The 14,870-nt window shown below is 30.2% G+C and overlaps 1 protein-coding gene and 1 long non-coding RNA gene across 2 annotated transcripts; one reads left to right on the top strand and one right to left on the bottom strand.

Moving 5' to 3' along the window:
* Window positions 1-293: 293 nt before the first annotated feature.
* LOC133311869 (ethylene-responsive transcription factor ERF022-like) lies at window positions 294-857 on the bottom strand. The gene has a single exon (XM_061512996.1). It carries the CDS (start codon window positions 855-857, stop codon window positions 294-296), a length of 564 nt encoding a protein of 187 aa, XP_061368980.1.
* A 9,034-nt stretch (window positions 858-9,891) lies between these two features.
* On the top strand, window positions 9,892-13,134 carry LOC133311867 (uncharacterized). Its single transcript, XR_009751599.1, has 3 exons — window positions 9,892-10,139; window positions 10,225-10,302; window positions 12,837-13,134. It is a non-coding gene; the product is annotated as an uncharacterized LOC133311867 (long non-coding RNA).
* Window positions 13,135-14,870: the final 1,736 nt, after the last annotated feature.

Raw genomic sequence — 14,870 nt, forward strand, 5'->3', positions numbered from 1 at the left:
CAGTGTCATTATTCCAAAAAAAAAAAAGTGCCCATTTTCCATTCTAATTTAATTCAATTTTACATGTTTGGTTTAGATTTTATTTTTCCTATTCCTGGCGCGACCTAACCTGTGAGCATATAAAATAATACACAAATACATACGAGTAGAGAAGCAAAAGATAAAACAAAAGGAACATATAAAATATGCACTTGACCAATAACAAATCTTTTTGCTTCATTGAATTAGTCTAACTCAAATTAACAATATTCTGCTTTAATATTTTTGTATTGGACCCTAAATCAAGGGTTCATTTAATAGTCCCATATGGACTCATCCTGTATATCTTCCCATCCACTCAACTCTAAAACATCATCACGATAATGCATCATAGATGACTCATCAAACCCAAACTTGAGTGCCTCTGCCATTTGCATCCACATCTTTGGTGAATCCAATGGAGACTCATTGATGGCTTGAATTTGACTCGGTGACAACCCCACCCTCGCAGGAACCACGTTATCCTTATTGTTATTAGTGCCACTTCCCTCAGATGATGATGTTATTGGTCTTTTGAACTTGAATGCTGCTTGTTGAGCTGCAAGTTGAACATCCTCGGCTCTAGAACTTGCGGGTCGTGGCAGAGTCTCAGCCAATTCAGGAAAGTTAAGCTTTGCAGCGTGTCCTTTGAAGTGCAAGGATGCTACATCATATGCTGCTGCTGCCATTTCTGGTTCCTCGTAACTCCCTAACCATATTCTTTTTTTCTTACCAGGTTCCCTAATTTCTGACACCCATTTCCCCCATTTTCTCTTGCGAACCCCTCGATAGGTTGTTGGGGTGATGACACATTCTTGCATGCTGCTTGTTTCTTCCATTCAATGGGTTACTAGTGAGTGATTGAGTGTTATAGAACAAGAGAGGGAGTGATGGGATCATATGTATATATGAAGGGAAAGAAGAAGAAGAGGTAAGCTTCCTGGTGGTTACGTAAGTGGGAACATGCTGTCAGTGAGAGGGCAATAGGTACGTTTACTTGGCTTTTGTATTATTGAGTTTGTGTGATGTCACATGGTTAAGTATTTCCGGGACTTGAATTTTAATAGTTGAATTAATAAACCCTTCAATTTCACTTGTCTTGTATTTTGCATAGAAACTTTACTATTATTACTATTTAACAAAAAACAGTCATTTTTGCAGGCTTACTCATTTTCATTAGTTTTAATTTTTAAAGTAAGACCTTTTTATAGTCTATGTTTGTTATGGAAGTATTGGGGTGAGGTGTAAATGAGTCAAAGAACTTATTAGAGCCTATAGTTATGGCTCGGTCTAGGTCAAACTTAGCTTAATATATTTTAGTGAAATAGAAAAAGCTCGAGCCTTTAAAAAAACTTGTTTAGAAAATAGTCTATTTTTCAACTTTTACATGGTTTGGCTTACAAATTTATGGGTTGATCTATATCGTATTATTTATTTTAATTAAAGTAAAAAATAAATTTAAATATAACATAATTAATAAAATAATATTATTAATAAAATAATATTATTTTAATTATTTTTTCAAATTCTTTATAGATATTGAAAGTTTGATATGCTTAAATAGAATAATATGCCTAGGCAATACATTTTATTTTTTAATATAGATCAGATCAAGCATGTAATTAGTTTATATCAAGTTAATAGATCATATCAAACTCAAAATATTTTAAATAAATCTAACTTAATTAGAACAAACTCTAACCTGACCTAACTCATTTACACCTCTAATGAGTGTAAATGAAACTAAGAGTTATTTAGCATAAAAGAAAAAAAAAGAGTATTGTAAGATTCAGAAGAATGATTGCTCAAATTAAAAGTGATGGTTTTGTACCAAAGCGTGTAAAATCTCCTCTTTTTCAAAATTGAAGAATTATATATGAATAATGAGTTAAATGTTAAAAAAATTTAAAAAAAGAATTGCAAAATCAAACAGATAAAAAAAACATTATGATTTGTTTACTAGGCTCGGAAGTATGCGCTAAAAAGTAAATGGCGGTGCTCCATTTACCTACCACCCAACCACATGGTTATGGTAATATTAACATTTTATTTTGTTTAGTTTCTTCTTCTAGAACATGTATAATTCTTTCACTCTCAAATTAAATCAATCCAGGAATCAGTAAAAGGACATACCTGTAAAACTCGTTTGAAGACTCGGACTCGAATTCTATCCTTCTACTAGATTCTTTTTCTCTAAATAACATTAAAGCACAAAATACAATGAAATATTGTACCAAAAAGAAATATATGGTTGGCAGTGAAAATTTCTTGAGTATAAGAAAATATAGCGAGAACTATATATGGACCCAAAATTATAGAAAAGTGAAAGGAAATGAGGAAAAATAAGACAAAGGTGGGGATGGGATTCGCCTTGTTGAATATGAAAATCAGATTGAGGAGCTTGAATAAGATAAAAATGATAAGGCTTTAATGTTTTTACACTAAACACAAGTTATTTATATTTACTCTCAAAATAATGTCGTTTTACATTGAAAGATTAAAAAATTAAGATGATAAAAACTGTTGTAACCTTAGAATAAAGTATAATTATAAAAATACCTTGATTTGTGCCTCAAAATAATGTCATTTCGGACTCAATGCAAATAACTTATATGCATTCGATCACCGTAGAAAAAACAAATCCAAATGATAATTTGCACACACAAAAAATGACTATATATGAAAAGGAAGGGAAAAAAAACTTTTGCCTATACATTTTGCAAAATAATAAATACACCCATAGAAACAAAATTTAGTGTTTGAATACTGTTTCTAAAAACAGTTTTAAAGTTTTCAGAACAAAAAAAAAACAATTAAAAGAAGTTTTGAAAATTGTAACTATTTTTTTTTAAGAATCAAATTTGAAGAACATGTCTGAATTGCTTTTATTTTGCGTTTTGACTTTTAACTTTTAAAAAAAACACTTATTTCCATAACTATTCTAAAAAATAGTTTTAAGAACAAAAAAAATCTGAACACACTCAAACAGATCCGAGATTCTGAAATATGTTATTCTTCTTCATTATTATGGCATCTACACATTCAGAACAATTCATTTTTTTATTGATAATAAATTTATTTTTATTATAGGAAAAATATTTATCCTTTTAAATAACAGTTATTTTAGTCAAAACTACGGTATTTTATTTGGTATTAAAATTAAGAAGAAAAATCTCTCACTCTCTCTTAGCATGATTTTTATTATGTAATTGTTTCTCTCACCATAAAATATAATAATTTTGACTAAAATGACACAATGTTAGATCCTTTAAAAGCACAAATACTACTCCCTTCAATATAAACTATTTTTAAATTTCAGGATATAAATTTTCAATTTCCTTTGGTATATAAACTTTTCACTTATTATTAAAAAGGTTTGGTATTTCTCCTTTACAATAAATTATCTCCCGTATTATTTTGAAGTTTGAAAAATAAAATAAAAGGAATTTGTAAAAAATTCATATTGGGAGCGAAAAATAAAATTCTCAAAATATCTCTTTATTTTTTTTCACCCAACCTAAAAGTAATGTCATTTTTTTTGAATGGATGAGATAGTTGTATATCATATCATAAGAAAAATATTTTTCTTTAATAAAAATAGAGTAAATATCATTTTGGGTCTCTAACAAAAAACACGGTCCCCATTTTAGTCCCTTACAAAAAAAATTAGTCTCGAAGTCCCTAAGAAATTCAAAATGGACTCATTTAGTTAAAATCGTAGTCCCTCACAAATTCAAAAAAGACCCACATTAGTTCCTCAAAAGGACTAAAATAGGTCCAATTTGAATTTCATAGGGACTAGACGACTAATTTCTTTTTGTAAGGGACTAAAGTGGTGACCATATTTTTTGTTAGGGACCCAAAAGGATATTTACTCATAAAAATATTTTGAGCTAGTCAAAAGATGGAAGTAGATCTATTTTCTAGATGGGTAAAATATGTTGATCTGTTGATGACTGCAGAGACAGTGTTATGGACCAAAACTCTTTGGAGTCATCATGCTAGTCTCAAGCAAGCTAAGGGTGAAAGGGGGGTATATTGTGCTCGGTTATGGCTGTGGAAGAGATTTGATAGAATAACAACAAGCTTAAGTGATGGGAAAGATTATCATTCTCATTAAATGAAAACTTCTATTAACATGGGATGTCTAATATAATACTTAAGTGCTCGGTTGTGTTACCCTTGATGTGGACAAAGACATGCGTGCGTGGAAAATGTAACACCCCATCGGCCGCCGGTGCATTAACATACAACTTTACAAGTCGCAATATATATATATATATATATATATATATATATATATATATATATATATTATACGCGGAAGCTCATTGACCTTACCAAGTGAATAAAATTGTTTTCCCCTTTTTACCTTATGTATTGCAATAAATGAAATAATGCAATGTCCATCAATAAAAATCTTGTCTCACTTCATTAAATAAAATACTAATCATGTTCCTAGGTCAAGTAGGCATAACCACATCCATACTCATGGTGTGGCATATACATAATCCCAAATCAACAATAAAAACAAGATTATTTAATGGTGGCATAGATAATCCATATGCTCACATCAAAGAAACGTACATAGTCTGGCATATAATAAGCATGTCCAAGTAAATACACACATATAAAGTAAAATCCATGCATGTTATGCTAGAGTATCTTCACCGGCCTCTCCTCTTGCCTCGAGGAGCATCCAACTCATGGATATTAGCACTTAAAAAATGTTTCCCAATGGGTGGGATGACAATCTCAGTAAACTGGGATTCTCAAAGGATCACTTCGTCCTTACAGGTATAATAAGTACAATAGAATAATAAAATGCATAATGCTGGATATATAACATGTAATATGTGCAATATCAATATCTATTGGCCAGAGACAAGTACGCATTACACAAGTTTATAATATACTAAAAATATATTGGGCTTCCCCCCATATCCTACACCCAAGGATACCGCCTGCACATGTAGGACACACTATCACATGCATTATACCACAAATCATTTCCAAAGATATCGGATATATATCATTGCATAAATCATTTTCCTAAAAAAATATCATGCATATAAACCAACCTCCCATGGAGTTTGGTGGAAGAAAAAGGGATTAACCATGAGAATCGAAGCTTACCTGTCGCCGCTAAGTCCTCCAACAATAACCCGGTGTCTAAGAGATCACCAATGTGGTATCCAACAGTGTCACAATCAGTTTCCACAGTGTACATACAATCAATATACATATTCTACACCAAAATCTGTAAAGAAACTCTATTTCATTTTCGTTTTCCATGCGTAAGGCTCTTTCTAAAACCACAAGTGCTTAATCTTATAGCTTCTGACTTATATTCATTTTATAGAGGTCCCTACAGTTCAATTAAGGGTCCTAGATCATTACAAAGGGTTCTGCCCGAACAATGCACCAGAAAACATAAAATCATGGCAATATTTAGATATTTGTCGGGGACATATCCGGATATCAATATACAGATATCTCTAAGTGCATATTCGAATGGGAAAAGTGTGTATAATTTTGAAGGATGTAAAGTTGTGTCATTTTAAGAGAGAGAAAGAGATAGATAAAGGAGGAGAGAGAGTTGACAAAAAAAATAAAGTTGTGGGTCCCACCTCTTTGTGAGAGTGAAAGGATGTAAGTTGTGTAATTTAAAAGTATAGACACTTTTCCCTATTCGAATATCCATATTTCGGATATTTCACGACAGAAATGCAGTTTTGCCTTCTACTCGAAGATATCCATCAAGGTTCCATTTTTAGCACTAATAGAGGTCCAAGCTTGCGTTTTTAGGTATTTTCATGCTAGTACTCACCTAGGCTATCATATTGACTCATTTTACATGCCCAATACTCAATCTTTTCTTAGAAAATCAAGGTAAAAAATGTAAGGCTCATACCCAAAGCTTCAAAATAGAGGAAAGGAAGTGTCTTTAAGGTCCTTAGTCTACTCTCCACTTCTGCCAAGGAAGGAATATGAAAATGGCTTGTTCAAGTTGGTTCTTTTTCTACAAAGATGGCTCCTTAGTACTCCAATGAGTGTGAAAATGGCTCCACTCTACACAACAAAGAAGGGCAGCCATCAACCCTCACAAAACAGAATCCAAGACACTCCAAGAATGAGTTTTTCTTCCCAAAGACATAAGCTTTCAAGTGTTTAAGGTTAGGAAAGTTTTTCTTCCATGGAAGAAAGGTGAGGAAAGTTGGTGTCTTTGATGATTTTCATGAGAGAAAGCTCAAGTTTGCTTGGAGAGGAACAAGAGAGAAACCTAAGTGTTAGAGAGTGTATGCTAGGTAGGTTGTGTGAAGAATGAAAGAAAATTAAGGGGTTTTAGTCATTTAGACTGGTCACTTAAACTACCGGCACTAGTTTGGGCACCTCTAACCCTTATCTTTTCTTTTAAACTTTGTATTACTGACTTAATATATTTTCTAGCAATTTTCCTTAATTTATTTTGTATTTCGGGTCATTTCGCCGATACCCATTTTTAATGCAAAATATATAGTATTTATATTTTTCTCCAGAAAAATGATTTAGTTCAGAATTATGATTTTCTTATAAGTTTTAATTATGAAATAATTTTCCTAAATTCATAAATTATTATTATTAATTAACTAGAATTCTAATTTAACGGTGCAGATTCTTATAAAAAAAATGAGAGAACACATGTATTTTGGAGTCATACACTTTACGTGTTAAATATTGTTTTTTTGGATAAATCATAAGTATTTTTTGCGGGAGACAATCTTATTAAAACTGAGAATATTCACATAATAAGGAGGCTAACTCTTCCAAAAAAAAAATTACATTCATAACGACTTGGAAAGGCAAATGTTTGAAACTTTGCCATGCAACAAATTATTCTAACCGAACAAGGTCCTGCGGCCTGTCCAAAACCATTATTTTTTTGTTGCATAAAAAGAAGGGGAAAATGTGTGTTATTTTAGATGACACATCTTACATCCTTTTATTTTTACAAAGAGGTAAGATTCATATTTTTTAAAAAAAATTTCTCCACTCTTTTCTCATGATTTATCTCTTTCTCTCACTTAAAATAATAATTTTATATCTTTTAAAATGATATACATATTTTTCTCTGAAAAAAAATGATGTATGTTCAAAATTTAAAATTTCTCTGTTCAAGTTTGAACTGGAAAAAAAACAAAGAAGTTTTTTGGGGAGTTGTTTGTTGTTACGTTGCTTACCTGACGTGGTACGCGTATGTACGGATTGGGACGGTGGCGCTGCAGTTTTATCTTTCCTGAGGTACATTTCATTATCATAGAAAAACAGTACAGAAAAGTAAATATATGTGGATAAGTTAAAAGAATGATTTGCTTTGTTATTGGTTGTTTTATGATGATTCATTGATGCGCGTATGTTTAAAATTTTTGTAATATCTTTCTTTTAATATGGATAGTATGGATATTGAATAAAATAATATAAAATTTATTATAATAATTTTTGTTACAAATTATATTACACACAATAAAGTTAAAAGATGAAAAATAAGGGTTATTAATTTTTTCTTTTAATTTATGGACAAGATTTTAGAATTTAATTCAACAAATAATCAAAATTTCAAATTTTATGCCATTTTTAAAAAAATATTTAAGCCTAATATTTATGTTATTTTAAAAAATAAATAAAATACGATTTTTTTATGCTATGCTATCTTTGTTTTTTTAACAAATTAAACAAAGTGTTGGGAGTAGCTTAGTCGTAGGAACTTTCAAAGTATGCGTATATCCAGCTGTTAGCCTGTCACAAAACGAGTCATGGATTTTGAACGAGATTATGAATTCAGTAATGTCATGGAATCACGTGCTATTAAACTAAACTAAATTGTACTTTTGGACTTTGGCTTCCCAAACTACCCTAAAGACAAAAAAAATAGAGTAAATACTCTTATCAATCTACGAAGTCTTTTTTAGTCCCTGGCAATAAAAAAGGACTAAATTGATCCCTGAAATTACAAAAAAAGGGCCATGTTAGTCCTTATGTCAACTCCCAAATATGTAGAGTGACCCTTTTCTTGTACTTTCAGGGACCAATTTGGTCCTTTTTTATTGCTAGGGACTGAAAAGGACTTCGTAGATATTGCCCGGGACTAAAAAAGGTGTTTACTCTTAAAAATAATTTGATATATACAAGGACATATTATATTTACAAATTTTTTTATTTACAAACTACACTATCTTCTTCTGAGAGAATACTAGTCACACCATCTTCTCCCGAGAGAACATAGTGTAATTTGTAAAAATTTGTAAAAAAAGTTTGTAAAGGGATCGTTTCTCATATATGGGACAGATTATATTTACAAAAAAATTTGTTTACAAATTCTTACAAACTACACTATCTTCTTCTGCGAAAACACTTATTTCACTATGTTCTTCCGGGAGAATATAGTGTAATTTATAAAAATTTATCAAAAAAGTTTGTAAACGGATCCTTCCCCTATAACTATAAAGAAGAAGATTATATTTACAAATTTTTTGTTTATAAATTCTTACAAATTATATTAAGTTTGATCGATCATACTTCAATCAAGAGTGTATGATCGATATATTTAATATAATTTGTAAAAAAAAAATTGTAAATGAATTATCTCCCATCTATAAATATCTTTTATCTGTTCAATTTTGTATTGATTGTTAAAGGAATAATCACTTATTTAGTGGGACTTGTTTTTTCATTTGTACCCATTTTGGGTTTATTTACGGGCGTTTTTCATTGTTTACGGCTTAATGGATAACATGACAATAGTTCTACTGCTCACAAATTACTATCTTAATTTTGCTGTGTATATTAATTTATCTTATAAAGCAGTAATCACGAATGAGCAGTGTTCAACGTAATTTTGCTCAACTTTTTAAGCTTTAGTTATTCTTGAGTGAACATTAAAGTTTCAGCCTATGTAACACCGATACTGACACGGGACACGTGACACGATACGATACGACACTCTAATACGTTAATTCTAAAAAAAATTAGATTTTGACACGTTAAGACACGTCTTGATATTAAATAATATTTTTAATTTATGTAGTATATATTATATTTAATATTCAATAATTTAACAAAAAAATGAATCTAAACTTATAATATTCATAAATTTTGTAAAGAAACATAAGATATCTCAAATATTTATATTAAACTCAATAAAATGGTAATCGTAATTCAAAGAATTTAATAGTTGGAACTAAAAACTCAACGCAACGTAACCTTTGAATCTTTTTTGAATTTCTATAACGCGTGTTGGAGTGTCGAAGTGTCCGAGAGTGTCGGAAAGTGTCGAACACGACACGTCAGAATTTTTGAAGTGTCGGTGCTTCATAGGTTTCAGCTATTAAAGCTTAAGAAACAGTGGCGTAGCCACACACCTGCTTGTTTTAATTTTTTTTTATTGATTATATATATTACATAATTAATTATAATTAATTAAGATTAAAATTATAATTTGGCACCACCTAAATAGAAAATTAAATGCTCAATACAGAGTAACAACAAAGTATCTAAGTGCAAACAAATAATAAAGAATGTGTACATTATGTTATTTTTGTGTTTCACCTTCTTTTATTTTTATCTTGTATGTTTGTTTTTTTTTTGCTTTATTCTAATTAATTATGTTATTTATTTTTATTCCTATTATTTTAAAAAAGAAAGACTTCTAAACTTAATCACAAAAAATGATTAGTTGATTTATTTCAAAATTTGGACTTAACGAAACCAAATAAACCCCTTAAAATTACAGAAAATGGTTAGTCCTTTTAAAGGACAGAGTTATATAAAATGGTTAGATTGTAACTTTCTTTATCTGCTTTCGATGAATAACAAGGATTTATATAAATGTCAATATCAAGGTTGTAATTTATGATTGAGATTCAAGTATGGGCCTTTTACACTAATAATTCCAGTATAAATGTATATTGTGTTATTATGTTTCTCCTATTCTTTATCTCTCAGGGTTTTGAGAAGACAGAATTGTTCAAGTAGAAGTCTGATTTGTTTTTTGGCACTGTTTCTGTAATAGGTCTCTCACAATTGGTCAAATGCAAGGAAAGTTTCAGATGGTAGTTGTCAGACACACAGGGCATGCTATTCAGGTTTTGTACTAGTCATGTCTTTTGGTGCATTTCATTATATCGTTTTCTATTTGTAATCTAACAGCTTCTAGCCTGATATATTTAGGAAGATGTACCTGATGAATTTGCAACTCTGATTATCAACTTTATTTCTCGTAACCGAATAGGCCCTCATGGAATTGAGGTATGTATCTTTCTGATCTCTTATGGATGCTGTTTACTACTGTCCTGCAGATGGTACTAAAGTATCGTAGCATGATAGAGATTGGTAGGAAAATAACAGAACAGAGATAATGAATTCAAACAACCTCTATCTAAAATATAATCTTTAATTTAATTGCCAACTCTTGGTTAGAATTCTCAAAAGGGAACAAGGGTTACAAAAGAGAACTAACCTGAGATGGAAACTAACAAATGAGATAACAGGCAAGACAAGGGAAAATACTGAGGCTTGTTCAAGAGGTCTGAGAAAATTTTTCCAAATTCTGGTTGGCCTGCCCAAAGATCTAATTTCTTAATTGATGCCCCTTACTCTTCCAGAGTTCTTTTATAGATCTGACACTCTTCCCTAGTTGACTGTTCTGCATAATCATTATTGTGTTCAATTTCCATACTCCACTATCTTCTCACCTCTCCAAAGAATTGTACAGCTGACTTGGGTTCCACAAGCATTGAATCTTGTTTTACTACTCCACGGTTCACCCCCGTTACCTTACACCTCCCTCTCCTTGTTTTTACCGTGAAGGGAAGGTCTGTATCATAGCATTTACGAGAGGGTTTTGTCCCTATAATGAGAATACTATGGCTCTGTTTTTATTGCATCAGAACTTGGAGCGGAGTTTCTCCATTCTAGATGGATTACTTTAAGTCTGTAACCTTACATTACAAATAGGCACTTCACTTGGGAGCATCAACCTCATACTCAGTGGAAAGTGGAGTTTTTTTTTTTGGTGGGGGATGGGGGTTTTACATTGGAGGGTACGGAAAGAAAAAACTAAGTAGCTATAAGAGTGAGGTGGGGCAGAGAGGCCCCTAAATCATCAGAAAACAGAAGCAAAGATATATCTCTATGAGGAGAGATCCATTCATGCAGTTCAGTGTTGTGATTCATTACCTAGTTAGCCATCCAATCTGTGGTACGGTTGCCTTCTTTGAGAGCATGGGCGAACCTCAACTTCCAATCTTTGCTTCTACATATGACTTTTCTGTGTATTCTGTCATAGATAGAGTAGCTCAATGAAGGTTGATTGATCAAGGAAATGGCAGCCTTTTTTTTATAGGATAAACCACAGGTATTCTTCATGGGAGGCAATACTGTTCGAGGCGGGTCCAGGATTAAGGTTTTAAACCCTTCCCAGAGATGATATTGGGAAGGATCGAATAAGTGCTCTCACTCCCACCTGCCCAGCTCCCTTGCGCCATCTGAGCTATCATATTTGGCAGAAATGGCAGCCTTTGAATCACTCTGCGCCATCTGAGCTATCATATTTGGCAGAAATGGCAGCCTTTGAATCACTCTAGATAATAATTTTCTTACAATGTTTTCTTCATCCCATTTTGGTAAATAAGAAGCATGCAAACAAGTAAAAGAAGCAAACACTCAAATAATATGGTAGTGTTAGATATCATTGAGTTCCCGTCCTCTTATAGTTTAGATTCAACACACGAACTACGCATGCGTAGTGGAATTAATTGTGATCAACGGATCTTCTTCGACAAGATGTAATGCTCTTCTGTCTGCTTCAGAGATTTTTAAGTTTTGGAATCGTAAGCATCAACAACCTTCATTCATTAAGCTATAAAAGCATCAAGAATCTACATGCACGCTTGTAACATTCACCTTTTAAAATGTGATTCGCTGTCAAGGTATAACTTTATACACTTTCCATTTGTTACATGATGAGTAACTAAAATGAATGTATCCAAAAAATAGAACTTAAATGTAATCCTTGGTAATTGGTATAGTGAAAGTTTGAATTTGTTTACAAACAAAAAAAGAATTTTATACACCTTTATATAAGGTGTGCACGACAACGATTTTGTTTATTAATTAAATTCTGTTTTTGGCATGGTTTCTGAAAATAATTTTTTTTTTTTAATTTCTATACTTGTAAGATTTTGTGGTATATCAAAAAATAGAGAGTTTATTTAATAAATAGTGTTTATCTAATGCTGATTAAATATTCTGATGTGTCTGTATTTGATAAATAGTGTCCAAGAACAAAAAAATAAAAAAATTGTTTCTTATTTTTACCTATTTGTGTTACCAGACAACCGGTTCATTTTCTGGGGGAAAAAAAATATTTCTTTTTATCAAATGTTATATCTTACCATTTTTTCCCCAGACTAAAAATAAAGGGGGAAAAAACGTTTTTAGGAATGTTATCATGCTTACCCAGAGTCCCTCTTTGTAGAATAATTCCTTTCTCCCAAATTTTGTAATTTCCTTTCCTACGCTTTATTTTTGTATTTTTGTCGGGGAAGAATTACACTTGTCTATTCGAGGGATAAAGTTTCAATTTGCAATTGATTAACTTGTTCAATGATTTAGACAGAATTCAATATCAAAATTCATTGCTCTACCAGAGAATAATAATAATAATCAAAATTAATTGTACCATGTGTTTTACATTTAATTAGATATTTTACAGTTAATTTGATTATTACACTACTTCGTCGTATTTGGCTCATATAATTATTAATAAAATTATTTTGCAGATATCTGGCCTCCGCAAGCCAGCCTTTTCAAAACCTTGAATATCAGGTATTAGATGAACCAACAATGGCAACCACTGCAGGATGACGATGGATTACTTTGATATTCCTTTCCTTTTTCTTATGGTTTGCCTTTTTAGATTTTTAGTATTATGAATACTTGTATGTTTTGTTGGGGGAGTTGTGTAGGTGAAGCATTATTTATTTCAGATTATTAACAAATATGATGAGCATTAGAGGAAGATGAGGCTGGACATAGATTTGCGCACATTACAAGTGAAATGAGTGACTTTATCATTATTACAAGTAAAATTTAGCACCACTTTTTGGTTATGCTCATACAAATATTTGGGGATTGTCTTTCAATTTGTTCATGAGGAAGGTTGCTCATAATTCAATGAATTCTTCATGCTCAAACTAAATATTAAATATACATTTCCTAAATTTTTAGACTATTACAGGGAGTATTTAAAATTTTCAATCTACTATTCAAATATTTTTACGATCAAAACACTACTCACTAAAACGGACTTTAAACGTATCATAGAATAGCTTTATTTTCAAAACAATTTGACAATAGCTTTTAATTCCTTTATTTCTTTCTTTTTTTAATTTTTTTTATCGTATAAGTTTCTTCTTTTCTTACTTTTTTGAGATGATAAATATACGAATGTAACGACGTTACTGACATTGCTATACAGCGTTATCCAAAAAAAAAAAAAAAGACATTGCTATACAGCATGTGCTTGGCATTATAGAACCCGAAAAATCCATAAATATCGGTTCCTTTAACACTTGTGCAAATTAACGTTAATTGATATTAGTAAATAAATTTTGCATAAAATAAATAAGTTGCAAAATTAACTATAATGCTCATGGAACTTAATATTAGTTTGATATTATTTTACACCACATATAATATATTTTTAATTGAATTGAGGTATCTACAACATTAGGTCTGAATTCATAAAACAAAAGCAAATATTACCTAGAAAACGAAAAGTCCAGGTCGATTATAGCAAATTTAATTCAAGGGTTTAATGAGTATTCTTTTAGCAGTTTTAACTATAAAAAAGTTCAAAAATCCCAAATAATATTGCTCTGAATAACTTGCACCCCTATTTTTTATTTTTATATTGTATCACTTAACATCCGGTGAATTTTTTATCCACATCCCTCCTTTAAGTTAAAAAATAACTAAGTATACATATTCTACCTTTCTTAAAGAATAAAATAAAGTGATAAAAATAAAATAAGATAACATGTGATGAAAATTTAGAATACTTAATAAAAGACTAAAATAAAAAAAATAAAAATCAAATGTGTCAAAATAAAAAATAAGAAATAAATGTATAAAAAAAGAAAATAGAATAAGAACAAAAAAATAGAAGAAAAAATAAGACCAAATATATTAAAAATCACAGAAGCCGACAGAAAAGACTAAAATTACAAAAAATAAAATTAATTCAAATGAAAAAATATATATATACAGAAGACAAAAAACTAGAAGAAAAAAATTAAGATAAAAACTAAAATAAAAAAGAAATGAGTTTTCGATATATTTAGTTTTATTTTTTCTGTCCTTGGTCTATTTTATTTTTTCTATTTAGATATATTTGATTTTTGTTTCACTTTTTAGTCTATTTTATTCTGATTTTCTCCTCTCTCTTTTAGCTTTATGCCACCCCATTTACTAAAGATTTTCATAAAAAATTGAAAAAAAGAAAAGAAAGAGAGAACAAAATAGAGATGTAAAAAAGATCAAATATATCTAAATAAAAAGAATAAATAGACCAAAGACAAAAAAAAAAGAAAATATATTAAAAATTCATAACAGTTATTTCTTTTTATTTTTTAATTTTTTAATTTATTTTTTATCTTCTACTTTTTAGTCTTCAATATATATTTTTTCATTTAGACTATTTTTATTTTTATTTTTAATTTTAGTTTTTTATATCACTGTTGTGATTTTTAATATATTTGACCTTATTTTTTTCTATTTTTTACTTTATTATTTTACATTTATTTCCTTTTTTT

The sequence above is a fragment of the Gastrolobium bilobum genome, unplaced genomic scaffold (genome assembly GCF_033153095.1).
Source record: "Gastrolobium bilobum isolate Gb01-03AN ecotype WA unplaced genomic scaffold, APGP_CSIRO_Gbil_v1 utg284707, whole genome shotgun sequence".
Lineage (NCBI taxonomy): Eukaryota > Viridiplantae > Streptophyta > Magnoliopsida > Fabales > Fabaceae > Gastrolobium > Gastrolobium bilobum.

Coding starts and splice junctions, on each gene's coding strand:
- LOC133311869 (XM_061512996.1), bottom strand. CDS start 857: ATGGAAGAAACAAGCAGCATGCAAGAATGTGTCATCACCCCAACAACC.